Here is an 18,211-nt window from a genome sequence, read left to right as displayed (position 1 = left end):
GACTCTTGTGATTAAATAGCAAAGGCCCCAATCAAATATTGGACATTATTAGTGTTTTTATAACAGGGTTGTTTTGCTGTTATAATGGTTCAAGATGTTTTCTAACAATTGTTAGTTTTGACTAGCCTTTAAGGAATTTTGTTTATTTACAAAAAGGTGCTGGTATTCATGCTTCTACTATTTTTATAGTATCGCTCTGTGAAATAGATAAGATAAAGACCCACTCCCACTCCCATTGAAATCTGTATAAGTTTTGCCATTGATTTTAATGGAAGCAAGATCAGGCCCAGGCTTTAACGAGAGTAAAATAACATGAATATCTACATTTATGTACTGTCTGAAATGCCTTCGTGTACTTAAGAAGTTCTCATATACTAACTATTTTGAATTATATATTTACATGAACTTCAGCTTCAAAATGAACAGAAGAATGACCCTACTCGTGTGCGACCCCTGGAAAAAACACCTACCTGGAAAAGTAGATTAATAAAAAGGGCAGCAGTAACCCTGTTTGGATTTGGATTTCTCTTTCTTATCACCAAATTAACCTTAAGGAAAGCCTGATTTTATGCATACTTCTAACAAACTTTTGTTCTCAAATATGATTCTGTTCAATGTATGGAACTACAAACCAATTTATAGTAAGAAAATATATTTGAAGAAGTACATTAAATTCTTCTTAGCTGCATTTCTGAAGAGTTTAAATTTTGTAATATTATAAATAATTTAGAAACAAAATAAAGGTTACAAATTCAGTGCAACCAATCATATTTATTTGTGTTTAAAAGTTTTCTTTACAAAATGGGTATGGCTTGTAAGTATAAACCTTTTCAAAGTTTTGTTTTTATATTTCATTTTTGTAAGAAATAAAAACATAATTCTTATTGCTTAGTATTTATTGCTAGTTTCTTTGCCCATTTATCTGTCATTTATGAATGTGGAACATTTTCAGTAGTTTGTCTGCTATATTGTTTATTAGTTATATATTTGCAACAATAGAGAAATTTAGTTTTGGATGGCATTTTATCAAAACAATTAAGACAACTTAAGTAGACTTCCCTGAAGACATTCTGTATTTTATCATGCAGTATAGTTTCACATCAAAAAATATTTTCCTGTGGTTACTATGCCTTTATTTCTTATTTGTTTACTACCAACAATATTGTAGGGATCTTGTCAAGCATTTAATCATGAAGCATCAATTTGATTTTCCTACCCCACCTCAGTGAATACTTTCATATCCAGTGCTACAAAACAGTAGATATCATTTAAATATTTAATGTTTGAATGGCACACTTTAGTTTTAGTAAAACTTTTTTGTAGTTCAATATTGTAAAGGTTGAATAGATCATAAACACAACAAACTGTTGAGCAAGGTTGAGATGACTAGAACCAGATCAAGCTACCATGTTCACACAGGGATCAAAACCATGTTATGTAGAACTGTGTAAATCTATATATAGATTACAAACTGTATAAATAGGGATGTTGGTTACAAGGTTCTAGCACAGCTATCCAGATTATTGTAGACAAGGATTTTTCTCCTTGAACTGTGCTATCCAAACCATGGCTAAACTGATCCCTTGCCCCAGGTAGATACATCAATATTAACATATTCAACACCATTTGTTAACAACATTTACAGATTTACTGGTGCTCAAAAGGATTTAAATGGTAGGGATTCAGAAAAGTTTGCTGCATGTTTCTACATGCCCATAGCTCTTTACTACAACAGCTCCATATGTATGATCGAGAACTCTGCATAGAATCTTCCTCAATGTGTGCGTTTTAGTGTCTTCAGTGAGTGTTTCTACCCGTTCTCCATCCTGGTTACGAAAACCTTTATTTCCTCATAAGTGGTTGGTGTTATAAATATTAACATACACAGTTGATTCTTGTAGTAATTTACATCTTGTAATTCTTTCCATACCTTCTTGTTACAAATGGGGAGCATTCTCCCCTAATGGGATGGGGTTAAGGAGACACAGCCTAGAAAACTTCAGAGTCCTAGATTATGTGTGAAATCGAACTCTAGCCCTTTGGGTTTCAGGGTTGTAGTGCAGAGACCGGTCGTTCCCTGTCCCTATTGCCCCATCCTCTCCAAGGAGAGTACCAGGCAAGTTAAGGAAATTAATGCTGCTTTGAGCGTTATTCTTTATCCTCAGCTCCTTTGCAGATTACTGCTTTGAAACTACATTAGGTAGTAGGTTTACTTCAGTATACTTAATTGCTCCTCCTATTGTCCTAGTCTCCTCTTCAGCTAACAGAACTCCAGCCGTGTGGCTTATCAGGAGGAAGGGAAAGCCTATAGCACAACTCTTCCATATGCACAGCCACTCACCAGCTTTAGTTTCCCTCTGCCACCAAAAATGGAGGAGTGCATCCAGCTGTAGCCCAGTCGATTTGAACCAGCAAGCCTTGAAGAAGGAATTTTGTGGGATCTAGCTGTCACAATTGCCACTTTTATCTTACAAGCAGTTTCTCTTGCACCAATACCATTTCTGTGATATCACCTAGCAGTCACCAAAAAACCTTTGAATAGAAATGGGAAACAGTGTTATGTATGCAATATTTATTTTCCTTGCTGCTGAAAACAAGGTCATCACTAAAACTGTTCTCCCAACTAGCTTGCAACATCGAAATGCCAAAGTTCTTCACATCTGTGATTTACCCATTTACAGATTATCATCCTCTTAAATATAGATGGAGTTTTGAAATTTGCAGTAGCTGCATCTGTTTGAATGTTTTTCTTTTGTTTTTAGTGTTTAGAGTCTCATATTTCATGGTATTTTGCACACACATACTTCGGAACTTAAGATGTTAGAATACTTTTCAAAGAGTAATTAATCTCATGGATACTCCCTGAGAGAGGTTGTTTTACTTTACAGAAGGACAACTGAGGCACAGAGAGGTTACGTGACACAATCCAAACTGTCTGTGATAGAGCCAGGTACAAAGCTCAGAACTCCTCACTCACATTTTAGTGGTGCAACCACTATACCATTTTCTCTCATTTATATTTCATTGCCATCTCAGACACTAACTAAAAGAAGACTTCCCCCCCCAAATTTTGTGGAAGAAAATTAACTTCTCAATTGAGACTGTTAATATGCTGCACTTCCGGCCATAATTTTAAAAAGAAAACCCCTCCAGAAAATAGTTTTGTCAGTATTTCTGTTATAATCCTTTAAGTATAATAGCATGAATGACATAAAATACATATGAAGAAAAGCCATATTAAAGCAAAGATCATAGTTATGGATAAGTGTTTTGTAATTAAAAGTTACTATAAAATTCTTTTCAGAAACCAATTCTAGGTTGTAAATTCTACTAAACTGATTTTATATAGATGAAGTCAACAGAAAGGTAATTCTTTCTTTAAATAAATTCCAGATGTCTTCATTTAATTACTTCACTTTCGTGCAAATTAGAAAACACAATAGTGCCCTGGTACCTGATATAGATACACCTTAGAAAATTGGGTTGACAACCATAAACACTGAATCTGTATTGGTTGAAACTTTAGTTTAATCCGTTGCAGACTTCATAGATAAATAATCAGTTACAAGGTAAATAATTGTACTCTGCAAAAGTTACCTCTTATTTTCTTCTGTATAAATTAGCTTTGATGAGAGTGTAGTTATTGAAGTTAGCCTGAGTTTTATCTTTGTGAATTAACAGAGAGAGACTGTCTTATTACTAGTTTACATGTTGCTAGTCATGTTTGCAATTTCTAATTAATATACCTGATCTTGCCTCAGTAAATAACCCCGTAAAACATTGAAAGGATATGAGTCAAAATGCCCATCCTTCATATAAAGCATCTATTTCATATCTAACTCAGAAGAAATATTAATTACATAAATTGTTTTGTTATTGTTAAGCAATCCTGCAAATTACATCTGTGAGCAGTTACTCCCTGTGAAATCCTCAGGTTCCCATTTGCTTTTCAAATTATTTGATAAAGAAAATGTTGATCATTTTAATAGAAACACCACTTAGGTAGAAGCACAGATTTTTTTTTCTTTCTCCCCTCCTCCCATCCAGTTGCTTATACTGCTCAAGATCGCTGTGCAGAGCAACATATACTAGGTAAGGGAAACAGGAATCCTGGAACAATGACAATGAATTGTCTGAAACTTCAGTTATCAGGGTCACAAGGGCTGTAGTATGGGGGAGGAGAGTACTTAATTTTGAGGGCAAGACTAAAACTGATCTTTGGTTATTATCTTCCACCGTATCACCATATGAAGTTGCATTTAATTTCCTCATCTCAAATTACTGTTTATTAAACCGTGCACTTCAGGTCCATTATGCTCCCTCTTCTCAGGGAGAGTTTTGCTAATTTCTTTGTCTGTTTTAGTCATTGTGTGTCTAAATCATCTTCTCAAACATACCTATAAGGGGGGGGGGGACTCTGAGTGAAGAGGCCACTTGGAAATCTAGCCCGCAAGTCATGCTGTCTTTAAATTCTGAACCATTTAGTTTCACTGTGGGTGATTTCAGTTAGAAACAATCCTGCTGAGAGATTTTATTCCTTAAAGTATTGAACCAAAGTCACTATCTTGCAACCATAGTAATAATACATTGCTTTGCACTTCTAAGAGGTTGCTGGAGATAAGGTGCTAAAGAGCTTTGCATACATTAATTAGTTAAGCCACATAATACCCCTGTAAAGTAAAATGGAGTTGTAAATGGAGGCACAGGGCGGCTGAGTGAATTGACCATGTTCAACTGTGGCCAGATTTTTAAAGTTATTTAGGTGTCTGGTGTGATTTTTCAATAATGCTTAGGCACCTAACTCCTTTTGATTTCTGCACCTAGGTGTCTGAAAATCCCATTAATCTATCTGCATTTTTAGGCACCTTACATATCTTTAAAAATCTGGCCCCTGGCAATTTGGTGATGGTCTGGAAATAGGAGTCCTGACCTCCAGTTCTGTCCTAGGGACAGAGGACACTGCATTTTCAAAGCTACATTTATTGTTGAATGTATAGATCTAAGCAAAGGAAACACAAAAAAACTATATTTCCAGAACAGGGTCACTGAGTAGTGCTCTTTCTGAGAGGTTTGTCTCAGAGGTACTTTACTGTTCAACAGTGGATCAAAATGTTAATGTTTAGAAAAACAGTCTTGTTTTGTAGTATGCTGGGACACTGCTCCCCAACCTATGGCATAATTCTTTGCCCTGACTTAACAGTTCAACCTACTCTGAAGGGAGCGGGAAAAGTAGCCGTCTGTAACCAAGGCTACATAAGGAAATGCCCAGTCCCTGTCCTGTCAGTCGTGGCTGCAAGGTGACAAACAAGTATAGAATTTATATTAATTCTCAGGTTTTTTTCCATTTCTGCTACTATTTTTCCAACAATTTAGCAGAAGAATAAGAGGGAAAAACAACAGGCACAGATCACTGTGCTCTTGTGCTTGATTCCTCTGTCTGACCAGGTACAAGATTCAGAGTAGCAGTCGTGTTAGTCTGTAGCCGCAAAAAGAACAGGAGTACTTGTGGCACCTTAGCGACTAACAAATTTATTAGAGCATAAACTTTTGTGGGTTAAAACCCACTTCATCAGATGCATAGAATGGAACATATAGTAAGAAGATATATATACATACACACACACAGAAGGTGGAAGTTGCCATACAAACAATAAAAGGCTAATTAAGATGAGCTATTATCAGCAGGAGAAAAAAACTTTTGTCATGATAGTCAAGGTGGCCCATTTAGACAGTTGACAAGAAGGTGTGAGGATACTTAACATGGGGAAATAGATTCAATATGTGTAATGACCCAGCCACTCCCAGTCTCTACTCAAACCCAAGTTAATGGTATCTAGTTTGCATATTAATTCAAGCTCAGCAGTTTCTCATTGGAGTCTGTTTTTGAAGCTCTTCTGTTGCAAAATTGCCACCCTTGTAGTCTGTTTTGCCTTCCTTTTCCTCCTGCCTTTTTAGTTCCCAAACTCCACCAGACCATCCACCAGTTTGCATTTTTGCTGACAGCTACTCTTACGGAGCATATATCTGCTCCTGCCTCCTTATTTCTTTCATCTGCAAAGAGGTTCTGAAAAACTATAGGTAATTTTTTTCCTCACTTGTAGAGGTTCTTCCACCTCCTGCATCCCTGTTAAAGTGCTCCAGACATGCCCTCGGGCCTTATTCGCATTGCTGTTTCCAGCCAGTGGGAAGCTGTGATGGCCTTAGATCTCCAACCTCAGTGTTCTCTCCTTATTTTGCAAAAGTCATTTTGTATTAAAGCTATCACATGGGGGGGAGTAGTAATGATTCTTCCCCCCTCTGGCTTTCTGCCCCCCTCGTGGGTGCTTTGATATTTAAGAGCAGAAGGGAATCTTTTCTGATCAACACCAACTGGTCTTGCCAGTCCTGTAAAGGAAAATGTGCTTTGGACCTTTCTTTGTCTCCTCCTCATGTGGGTTTTCATGTACCTTTGCTAGGCTAACAGAAGGGTATCTTTTGAGCCTAGAGATTCCCTCTATCCCTAGATATCTGTCAGTCAGCATCACTACAGAGGCCTATTTTTGGAAACATTTTTAACCATTGGTTGGGGGGGGGGTGTGCTAATGTTATGCTCATGAACTTTTAAAGATCAAATTTGTCTTTTCCTGCTCAGAGAAAGGGAAAAGGATTCTTGACCTTCTCGACCAGTTTGAAATGAGATCACTGGCAGGCAGGAGGAAGGTATCAAATGAGTGAACATTAGGATCAAGACAGCCAGTGTGCTTTTTTTCTATTTTAAGTAAGATCAAGTGTAGTATATTTCAGTTGCAGCCGGGAGGTTACTTTGAATTGTTCTACTACACATAGGTTGTATATTTAAGTTATGCAAGGGTGCCTAGAGCATGCAAATAGGCACCTTTTTTAGCAATTCTATCCAAATACATCCAAATACACAAATGATGTTGAATTAGCTAGATACAGTAGTCCCACTCTGGGTAAGGTGTGTTGTTCAGCATCCTTCTATTATGATCTCTCCCCACAAAAGCCTGTGCTTGGTCAGGCACTATGCATTGCAAAGGTGCTGTGCCTTGTTCTGTGGCACTCCACATTTCTGAAAACCAGGCCACCTTTATTTAAGTGCTTACGTAGAGATTGAGGTGCTTAACTTCTGATGCTCATATTTCAAAATCTGATCCTAATGCCATAGAGCAGATCAGCAAAGACAAACGATTCAATGTCCCATCCTTTCCTCATAGTGCGCAATGTGAGCAGAATAAACCCTTTCAATTGATGTAAATTTTTTTGCGTGCACAGCATAATCAGAAAGAGCAATTATGTTATCATAAATCCAATATGTCAAAATCCAAAACAGAGTCAGGGATTGTAATACAGCAATAATTAAATGCACAAAGTGATACTTCAATCAAACACTTTAAAAAAGGGAAGAAGGAGGATCCTGGGAACTACAGACCAGTCAGCCTCACCTCAGTCCCTGGAAAAATCATGGAGCAGGTCCTCAAGGAATCAATTCTGAAGCACTTAGAGGAGAGGAAAGTGATCAAGAACAGTCAGCATGGATTCACCAAGGGCAAGTCATGCCTGACTAATCTAATTGCCTTCTATGATGAGATAACTGGCTCTGTGGATGAGGGGAAAGGGTGTTGTTCCTTGACTTTAGCAAAGCTTTTGACACGTCTCCCACAGTATTCTTGCCAGCAAGTTAAAGAAGTATGGGCTGGATGAATGGACTATAAGGTGGATAGAAAGTTGGCTAGATTGTCAGGCTCAACCGGTAGTAATCAATGGCTCCATGTCTAGTTGGCAGCCGGTATCAAGTGGAGTGCCCCAAGGGTCGGTCCTGGGACCGGTTTTGTTCAATATCTTCATAAATGATCTGGAGGATGGTGTGGATTGCACCCTCAGCAAGTTTGCGGATGACACTAAACTGGGAGGAGAGGTAGATACGCTGGAGGGGAGGGATAGGATACAGAGGGACCTAGACAAATTGGAGGATTGGGCCAAAAGAAATCTGATGAGGTTCAACAAGGACAACTGCAGAGTCCTGCACTTACGACGGAAGAATCCCATGCACTGCTACAGACTAGGGACTGAGTGGGTAGGGCAGCAGTTCTGCAGAAAAGGACCTAGGGGTTACAGTGGACGAGAAGCTGGATATGAGTCAACAGTGTGCCCTTGTTGCCAAGAAGGCTAACGGCATTTTGGGCTGTATAAGTATGAGCATTGCCAGTAGATCGAGGGACGTGATCATTCCCCTCTATTTGACATGGGTGAGGCCTCATCTGGAGTACTGTGTCCAGTTTTGGGCACCACACTACAAGAAGGATGTGGAAAAATTGGAAAGAGTCCAGCGGAGGGCAACAAAAATGATTAGGGGACTGGAACACATGACTTATGAGGAGAGGCTGAGGGAACTGGGATTGTTTAGTCTTTGGAAGAGAAGAATGAGGGGGGATTTGATAGCTGTTTTCAACTACCTGAAAGGGGGTTCCAAAGAGGATAGATCTAGACTGTTCTCAGTGGTAGCTGATGACCGAACAAGGAGTAATGGTCTCAAGTTGCAGTGGGGGAGGTTTAGGTTGGATATTAGGAAAAACTTTGTCACTAGGAGGGTGGTGAAACACTGGAATACGTTACCTAGGGAGGTGGTGGAATCTCCTTCCTTAGGTATTTTTAAGGCCAGGCTTGACAAAGCCATGGCTGGGATGATTTAGTTGGGGATTGGTCCTGCTTTGAGCAGGGGGTTGGACTAGATGACCTCCTGAGGTCCCTTCCAACCCTGATATTCTATGATTCTATGAAACACTAGAGTGTGCAGAAGAAACATCTTTTACCAGGAGTAGTCCTACCAGAATAAAGCAGAAAATAAAAATCATAAACCTAAAAATTCAAAATTTCACAAGACTCTACTTACTCTAGAAGGCTGAAGATATTTACATAGTTAGTTTTAACACAATTTTCAGAAGTAGGTTTTGACACTGCTACCCTCCATTTCATTTAGTGTCAGTGTCCTCAGATCTTCCATTCTAATCCATTCATTCGTGTCAGTTACATTAACAAACTCTTGTAGAGTGCCAGAACACTTACGCAGCATCTTTAAACTATGGATTATTGCTGTTTGAGACAGTTCTAGGTTTCATGGAGGAGAGAAAAGATGACCCCTCTCCACAGTCTTCCCTAGCTGTTCACCTGGGCTGCAGTATAGACAGGTCTTTCAGGGAAGAGGGATTTGAAAGGGGGGATTGTTCTACTGGCTGCCTGACTTTCTCCTGCCATGGTTACTGTTATCACCTCATCTCTGGCTTAATTAATATTGCTTCTCTCCAGTCTGCCTAAAATACTGCTGCTATTTTCCTCCTTGCTCATTTGGTCTGACCATGTCACTACTCTTTCCGGATCCCTAAATTGTCAATGCTTTGTCCACTGAAGATTAGCCTGCTCATCTGCACTTGCAGGTCCTGCCCAGCTTTGCCTTCTCTACATCCTGGATATTGTTTCTTATTGCTTCCTTATCCCTTCACTCTGCCAGGGATTACCTCACTCTCCTATCTTTACACCATCATTCATGCTCTCTTTATGCATCTGAAGCAAGTTTTATATATCTGGAAATATGGAGGCTGCCTACTGGTGGCACAGATAGTGTGTGATTCATAACTTCTCAGTGTGGATAAATGGAGCCTATACACTCCAAAAGCTTGCTCTAATGTTACTTTGTGTCAGTAATTTTGAAATCCAAGCTATGCTATATCAGGTTTCTGGATGTTCCTTTCAGTTGGAAGGAAATGAAATGCAAAACGAACATTTCCTTCTGAACTGTTAAATCTTACACCTGACCCACTAATTTGTTTGTGATCTGAAGAAATCAGACTTCAGAGTAGGATGATGTATGTTTGTTTGAGATGGGCTTTTTCATACATCCCATTTCAGTGCTACAATTCTTTGCTGGCCACGTTTAATTTTAAAGATGCTTGTTTAGCTCCTAAATAATCAAAAGTATTCATAGTAGTAAATTCATCATACCCTATATTCGGTGTTCCAAAGAACTACGTTTGCCAAGTTTCAATTCTATTATGCATTATGCATCTAGATCCTTAATGATTTGCATTTTAAATAAATGAATTTAGCATTCAGGAAAAGTGTTAATTGATAGCCCAGAATACTGAAGCCCTTTATCTCAACAGCTATCACAATGGCTTCCCTTCCCTGCCCCACAAATGTTCCTTAACCATGGACTGGACTGACCGGGTGTAGAGCAGAGGGGCGGTATTTCATTTTCTAGGACCCTCAGCTGGGATTGAAATCAGTGTAAATTGTTAAAATGGCTTTGTGACATAGACACATGCTTTCCAGGAACTCAGCTCACACTAATAGGGCCACCAAAGAGTCTTCAGAATCTAATGACTTCAAGTTACTAGCAAAGGGGGCTGGATTTAAATGAGTTATTTTGATAAAGACTTCATCGCCCACAGCAAATCCCTTCAGGCCATCAGTCCTCCATAGTAGACTTGCTTTAATATTGCTGTTTTTCTCTGAAACATTTACAGTAGAGCCTCAGAGTTATGAACACCAGAGTTACAAACTGACTGGTCAACCACACACCTCCAATGAAGTGAGCTGTAGCTCACGAAAGCTTATGCTCAAATAAATTTGTTAGTCTCTAAGGTGCCACAAGTCCTCCTTTTCTTTTTGCGGATACAGACTAACATGGCTGCTACTCTGATACCTGACACCTCATTTGGAACCAGAAGTATGCAATCAGGCAGTTCCAGAGACATCCCCTTCTCTCCCCCCTCCCCCTCAAAAAAAAAACAAAAAACCCAGTACGGTAGTGTGTTTAAAGTAAACTACTAAAAAATGGGAAAGTTAACAAAAATATTTTAAGGAAACTTTCTGTACCTGTTTCATTTAAGTTAAAATGGTCAAAAGCAGCATTTAAATTCTGCATAGTAAAGTTTCAAAGCTGTATTAAATCAAAGTTCAGTTGTATGCTTTTGAAAGAACCACCATAATGTTTTGTTTGAGCCTTTCAGAGTTAGGAACAGCCTTCATTCCCAAAGTGTTCATACCTCTGAGGTTCTACGTATACCATGTCCTACACTTGTCCTTTTGCAGATGAAGGAGTTTGAACCAACCCTGTTTATTGGCCATCTCTCTTTAGTGGGTGCTTGTGCCAAAACGGGACCAAACTAAAGGAAGGGGAACTCAGTTGTACAAGGGAGAGTCAAGGCCAAAGCGCTGTTTAAGGCTCTCATGGCTGCCCGGGGACTGCGTAGGGCACCATGATGGCTAGGGTGGCCCTGGGTTAGGGAAATCTGCCCTATACAACGTTGAGCTTATCACATCCAAAGAGAGAAAGGGGCAGCTCCTGCCTTGTTTGTCACGCCCATGTACAATCACTCATTTAGGGAGACATGACTGTCACTGCAAAGACAGGAACTCACATTTTCTTCCATTACACCGGCGTAAAACGAGCAATTCCACTGAAGTGCATCAGGATTTATGCTGGCCTACCTGAGCTCAGGAGCTGCCCCTGGAGCAGTGATACGCAGGGCCATGGGAACGTGGTCCCTGTTCAGTCTCAGGACAGTCTTGGTAGAAGGTAAGTGAACTCCGCCACTAAATGGTACCGGCGCAAACCTGGAAAGCCCTAGTGTACCAACCTGGATTGCTTCCCTAAAGGAAATGTTACTTATAAACCATCCCCAGCCTGTACAACAGGAAACCGATTTAAAAACATTTCAAAGGATCCTACGGATTTAGGCCCCCAAATCACATTAAAACGCAATGGATTGTGGGTGCTTCCCTCCCTTAGGCTCAAATCCCGGCCTAAAAAGCCCGCCCTCGTGTTTGTTTGTTTTTAAAGGGAGGGGGCTTGAGGAAAGAGGGGCAGGTAAGAAACAGGAGACAAGCAATGGCAAGACTATAACACCTGCCCTGTCTTCACCGGCAGTGTACCGTACGCACCAGGTGGTAAGCACACACCCTTTGCCGAGGGGCGACTCCCGGGCAACAGCGGGCGGGTGCAAGCAGAGGGGGCTCTCCTGGGGTGGCGGCGGGAGAAGCGCAGGGGATGGTGGCTGGGGAGCAGGCTGCGGGAGGGAACCTGGCTCCTGCCCAGCAGTGTCTTTCCCTGTGTCTGATGTGTTCAGCCGCCTGCCTTTCTCCGGAAAGGTTTTATACTCTTACATTTAAAAAACCTCCATGGTCTCTCCTGAACTGGGGTTATCAGCCCCGGGGGCCTTCGCAGCCCGCCTGCTTCAGGCGAGGTCATTTCTTCTGCCTCCCCATCGGGTGAACTGCGTCTCCCTTGGCCAGTCAGTCACTGCAGAGGACTGAGGGGCCGGATTTGTTCAGTCTGCCCCGGGTCTGGCTGCGCCAAGCTGGCTTGGCAGCTGGACACGGTTTCCTCTACCGTTATTTCTCGATGTACTCGCTGGGAGCGGAAAGCCCAGTTTCAGTTTAACAATTGCCATACGGAAGCCTTCAAATCCCTCCTCAGTGCCCTGGAGGATACAAACTTCCAGTTCCAGGGAAGCATCTTCACTTTCTGGTCTATGTAGATCCCTGCAGAGTTTCTCTGCTTGTAGGCTCCCGGCTCTAGTGCCTTGGTCGAGCTCGATCTCTGCCCGTCTCCAGCTGGCTAGAGGCACAGACTTGTGGGCTAGCTAGGAGTGATCGTTGATCGCTCCCTGCCCCTTTGGCTGAGCCAGATGATAAAATCCTGCTAGCAGCAAGGCCCGAGGTGCCTTTCCCTGCACCACGCAGCGCCTGGGCTTCCCTCCCCTCTGAAAGCAGATGGGTGACGAATGCATTGATCATGCGGGGTGGGGGGTATAAACCTGTCTTGGGGTGGCAGCGACCAACTCCTGTTTCAGTTCCGCGGCATTTAAACTGGTGCGGTCGATTCTCACCCGGAATGATGCTTCAGGGGAAGAAATCTCTAGCCTGGACGAGATGCTGTAGCCCCGTCAAGCCTAGCGAGAAGTGGGCTTGCTTGGTTTTTCGCTGCTTCACTATCTTAGGTAACAGCCTGCCCCAAGCCGGCTGCCCAAGGACCTGGTCCAACTTCCATTGACATCAATGGAAAAATTCCCACTGACTGCAACAGGAGTTGGATCAGGTCCTAAATTTGCAATCCAGTCACCTTTCAGAGCGTTTATTCTCTCCGTCGCCCCACTCCCTTAGGGAAGTTTAATTTGATCTTCAATAGATGGTATTTGAACCCCTCCCCGCCAATTGCTTTGCAACAACAATTTAGTGAGAGATGTTCTGTTTGTCTGGGCAAAGTTTTAAACGTAATTTGAAAGAAACAATTGACCCGGACAGCTGTCTTGTTTCCAGGTGGCACTTGAAGGAGCTAAGCACAGTTATTCACACACTAAACGTGTGCAATATGGATGCTTGCTTGTGAACCGCTGTCATGTGAGCTGTCCTGACTATTTTCAATGTGTTTGTTTTTACCAGTTGTTCCCTGCCAGACTGTTGTCTGAAGAGTACAATTTGGAGTAGACTGTTAGGGTCAAAAGTCAGGTGGGAAGAGGAAGCTCCTTTGCTAGGAATCGGGGTAACATTTATACGAATAAGACCTCAGCGTGTTAAATAAAATGGTACCCAGTTTTAACACTTAAATGTGCTTGCTGCATTGTATTCTTCATTTCACCCGGTCTCTATTCTTTTACAGAATCACCTTGGTCAGTTACAGTTAGTGTCCTCAGATGTGAAGAATTTAGATCATTCCCCTTCCTAATTTCCTAGGGCTGAGATTATTAAGATAAACAAAAAACATGGAAATATTTTCTCTCTGTTTCTTATATATAATGTTACAGTCGAGTTGCATAGTTCATATGGCGTGTCTGTTCCTATCATACCATACAGAGATGTGAAGGAAATACTAAAACATTATGTATTGATATAAAATATTGAGAAGTGCTAAGTATTTTCCGTTGTTTGGCGACTTCACTGCTGCATTCTCAATGGTAACGTATCCCGTGCAGTGTTTGGTAACTGTGCAGGGTTTGAACTAACTCTGTTTGGATTTAAGGTTATTGGAAAGCAACTGGCTCATCGGGATTCCTTCTCTAATCAGAGGTGTTACCTCCTCCAATGTCTCTTGACATCATTTCATCCATCAGAGTTAAGAAAGAGCGAAAGGCAGAACCCACCCAGTCTGTAAGCAACTCACACCAGCCCCTCAGATTTGCTCTGACTGCCGAAGAGCTGCATCAGGGCAAGGAAGAAGGATGAGAGCGGAATTGATCTTGTTGCCCCTCTTGAGGATGTGATTCTGGACAAATTGAGCAGACTCCGGAGTTCTGCACAGACACATTACAGAGCGTATCAGTAAATCTGACCTCTGGCAACCGTGACATGGGAATGGTGAGACTCTTGATCCAGTGAGGAGAGAAGTCCTCAAGGTGCATTTGCCTCTGTGTCAGTAGTTTTTGTTTCATGGGATTTCCTCCGCCCTTCGCATTAGAACTGATGAGGAGTGAAGTGTTTCTAATATGAACTTTCGCTTTGGGATCTGTTTTGCGGTTCCACTGATCTTGTTCTGGGAAACCCCAGAAGTCACTTCTTCGTGGTGGTAAGTTCTGCAGTTACAAGGGGTTATTTGCTCTTGGGTAAGGTGGGATAAAATTAATGGTAAACTAGAAGAATTGAACCCTCCCCCCCCTTTAATGATCACAGAAAAATTTATCGCCGCCGGCTGTTCACATACAAAAACTCCAATGTTAAATCAATCCAAATTATCCTATGTCTTCTCTCAACTTCTCTTTTCCTTCCCAGCTCCCACTCCTCCGTCCCCATCCTTAACAATTAAACGTCTGTCTTACTACATATCTAAGGAGGACTCTTTGATTTGAGGACTGATCAGAGCTTTTAGCATGGACAGTAACAGCTGAGTCAGTTGGAGGTTGATTAAAATACGCCCCGCAGAGCTCCTATCACCAACTATATATAGAATCCATGTAAGAATTGGCAGAAGGAAATGTATGAAGATATTGCTTATGGCATGCAACAAGTTTTTGCATCGTTTCAGGTTCAAGGATATATCTGATTAATTCTCCTTGATTGAATATCCTTGCTCTTTTATTTACTTATTTTGCATGTAAAATGACAGCTGAAAATAAGCTTGTCAGAAAATCTCTGGGGTAACAACACACTGGCCAAATGAATCGATGAAAGTAAGAGGCATGGTGCAGTTTGTTCTAGGACAAAGTTGCATACGTGTGTGTAACACACGTTTGTTTACTGCCTTCCCTCCATGTTCATTCCCTTACATGAATTGTCAGAATAGTCTAGAGCAGAATTTTGTTCAGACCCTCGATTCCCTCCAGCCCCTCCTCCAGGAGAAAAAAAAAAAGCTTCTCATCGCTGAACTAAAACCTCCAAATGAATAGCGAGGAAGCCTACGGGGACCACAGATCCTAGTTCAAAAGATATTTGAGCTGGTTGTGATACTTCTAAGCTAGCTGCAAAACACAAGTCTAATTAAGGGGGAGCCTAAATCAGAGATTTGCTTCAGAAAATGGGGTCTTAAAACAAAACAGACAAACCTCATTGAGGAAGAGGAGTTAAACTTCCCCTTGTAAACATAGTCACCAGGGAGTGCATTTAACGTTGACAGGGCTGACACTGGATCAAAGGTTGATTGATCAGACTGGCCATTTTTCAATTCAATTGCTATTTCTGTTCCATAGGTGCATAAACATTATTCATTGCAAGGACTTTTTGTCACGTTGTCTTTTACCTGTTACCGAAAATCTATATATTTGTTGCAAATAACAGCTTTAACGATTTGATGATCATATAAACTAATGAAAACGCAGAAAAAAGACATTTGCTCCTGTTTGATCGCTTGAAAAGTCAGCCATGGCGGTTTGGGTTTTATAAAAGGTACCTTTCTAAACATTTCAGGGCTAATAGCGAACATCTGGATACAGATGATGATGTAATTTAAGAACAAAAATGACAAAAACCAAAGTAAGGCGCTACAAAGGAGTTTTTGGTTCTTCCCAAGGCTCGGTAGGAATTACACAGCAGGCAAACGATTTTGAAAGGATTTCTACCAAAAAAGCAAATGCGGCTGTCAATTAGACTCTACATTAAACGGGCTCCGGAAGAGAGGCTGATCAGAATGTAGGCCCAGCAAGAGCCGACTTAGCCAGCCGCTCTGCGGCCTTTGCTCCTTGGAGGAGAATAAGGGGAAGGCGGAGGGATCCCAACTGAGCACTGAAAGCCGCACCGGCTCCTGGCAAACAGCCAGGCAGAAGGGCCCGTATCCTTGTACCAGTGCCACTCTGCTCTCCCTGATAGCTCAGCCCCGCTCTGCAGTCAGTGCCCTCCCCAGTAACTCCCCATTCCCAGCCAGGGTCTCTCCAACAGTTCCCCATTCAGTGCCCTCCCCAGGAGCTCCCCACTCCCAGGAACTGCCCATCTCCAGTCAGTGCCCTCCTCCTAGCTCATCCTCCCCCTCTGCAGTAGCTTCCCCCCGGTCCGTGCCTCCCCCCCCCGCCCCAGCTGAGCCTGTCCCCACACGCATCGTCGCTCGCCCGCGGGCCCCACTCCTCGCCCCCGCTGCCTGTGCGCCTTTGCTCCCCGCAGGTACATGGGGGCGGTGGGCTCGTCGCGGGTGATGTGTGACAACGTGCCGGGCTTGGTGAGCCGGCAGCGGCAGCTGTGCCAGCGGCACCCCGAGGCCATGCGCTCCATCGGGCTGGGCGTGGCGGAGTGGACGGCGGAGTGTCAGCACCAGTTCCGCCAGCACCGCTGGAACTGCAACACCCTGCACCGGGACCGGAGCCTCTTCGGCAGGGTCCTGCTGCGCAGTAAGTACCCGGCCACACGGGGCGCTGCGGCCCGCGGACCCGGCCACGGCTCCCCTGCGCGCGGCCTGCCCGCCAGCGCCGCCGGCTCGCTCTGCTGGGGGACCAGTGAGGCGCCCCCGCCTGGGGCATGCGCGAGTCACCACTCGGGGAGCAGGCGGGATCCCCGTCCCCTGCGGGGTGGGGGGGCGGAACAGGCGGGATCCCCGTCCCCTGCGGGGGGAAGAGCAGGTGGGATCCCTGTTCCCTGCGGGGGGTGGGGGGAGAAGAGCGGGCGGTATACCTCTCCCCGGCAGCGGGGAGCAGGAGGGATCCTTGACCGTGGAAGAGGCAGACCAGGCGGGATCCCTGTCCCTGTGGGGAGGCAGGGAAGGAGGAGGGATCCCTGCTCCTGGCGGACAGTTGAATGGCACACGGGGGCTCACACGATCTATGTGCCAGCACCTGCAGAGAAAGTCGGAGACGCCGCCGCAGCTGCCCCTGTGCCCTAAGGGGCTCCGCCCAGAACGGGAGACTGGTCTGTCCTCAGCGTGCTCCGGTCACTCATTAGTGGAGAGACCTGAGGCAGCGTGACACCGACACGCGTGCTCTTCGGAGAGCTGGCTGCAGCCTAGCTGTCCCTGTGTGTGTTGATGTGTGTGAGATCTGTTCCCCCCGGCCACCCAACCCTTCCCCTAGAGCCAGTACTGGGTTTACGATGGCATCATGCCCAGGCTCAGAAGGGGCCCCGGCCTGCTCCCCCCGGCACTGCGCCCGGAGACCCCGGCAGCTCAACCCTCACCCACCCCTGCCCACCCCTTGCTTCTCTCAGCCTGCTGGCCAGCCAGCCAAGGGCTCCTCTCTGCCCCTTGGCCAGACCCCAGCGCACCTCCGACTCCGGGCAGTCTCTGCTTCCCACCACCTGTGGGGCCCCGGCTGTCTCCCCCCAGCTGCGCTGCCTGGGTCTGGCGCAGAAGCCTGGTCAATCTCCGCCAGTTGTGGGGAGGTGGGCAGTCCAGTGCGGGGGTGCTTCGCTGGGCCCCTCCAGGCAAGTGGGTGCCGACGAGGGAGCCTGGCTGGGGAAGGCCCTGGCCTGGCTGATCTGAGGGGCCAGAATAATTCCCTGCCCTGAGACCAGACCTGGCTGCACTGCTGGCCATAGGGAGTTGGGGGCCCAGGGTTGGGTGGGAGAGCTGTGTGGTACAGCATGGGCCTGCCCCAGGGAAAGGGGCACGCTGGCAGCACTGGGCTGGGTGGTTGCCCCATTGCCACTGGCCAGCCGCTCGCTTCAGGGACCGACCCCCTTGCACCATGCTCCATTGCCCTCAGGGGGGCCCACAAATATGTTTGGCGGTGAGCCCATAAAAGGTTAATCCGGCCTTCCTTAAAGCCAGGAAGCCTGATCTGCTGTTCCCCTCTGACGCTTAGCA

At 44.2% G+C, this 18,211-nt stretch overlaps 2 protein-coding genes across 3 annotated transcripts in view; both read left to right on the top strand.

The window, feature by feature from the left end:
• ASZ1 (ankyrin repeat, SAM and basic leucine zipper domain containing 1) overlaps positions 1–623 on the top strand; it is a 106,714-nt gene extending 106,091 nt beyond the window's left edge. Inside the window, exon 13 of one of the 2 annotated variants that reach the window (XM_084616950.1) lies at positions 412–623. In XM_084616950.1, the coding sequence (XP_084473076.1) occupies positions 412–564 (153 nt within the window). In that variant the 3' untranslated portion in view covers positions 565–623. The remainder of the gene's footprint in view (positions 1–411) is intronic. The other variant, XM_084616951.1, reaches the window with a different exon arrangement.
• A 13,815-nt stretch (positions 624–14,438) lies between these two features.
• Positions 14,439–18,211, top strand: part of WNT2 (Wnt family member 2) — a 53,678-nt gene continuing 49,905 nt past the window's right edge. Inside the window, exons 1-2 of the mRNA XM_084614607.1 lie at positions 14,439–14,560; positions 16,582–16,805. Coding sequence (XP_084470733.1) covers positions 14,481–14,560; positions 16,582–16,805 — 304 coding nt within the window. The 5' untranslated portion in view covers positions 14,439–14,480. The remainder of the gene's footprint in view (positions 14,561–16,581; positions 16,806–18,211) is intronic.

This window comes from Lepidochelys olivacea, assembly GCF_965140295.1.
Source record: "Lepidochelys olivacea isolate rLepOli2 genome assembly, chromosome: 1".
In the NCBI taxonomy this organism is placed as follows: Eukaryota; Metazoa; Chordata; order Testudines; family Cheloniidae; genus Lepidochelys; species Lepidochelys olivacea.
This window is presented reverse-complemented; position numbering and strand designations above follow the sequence as displayed.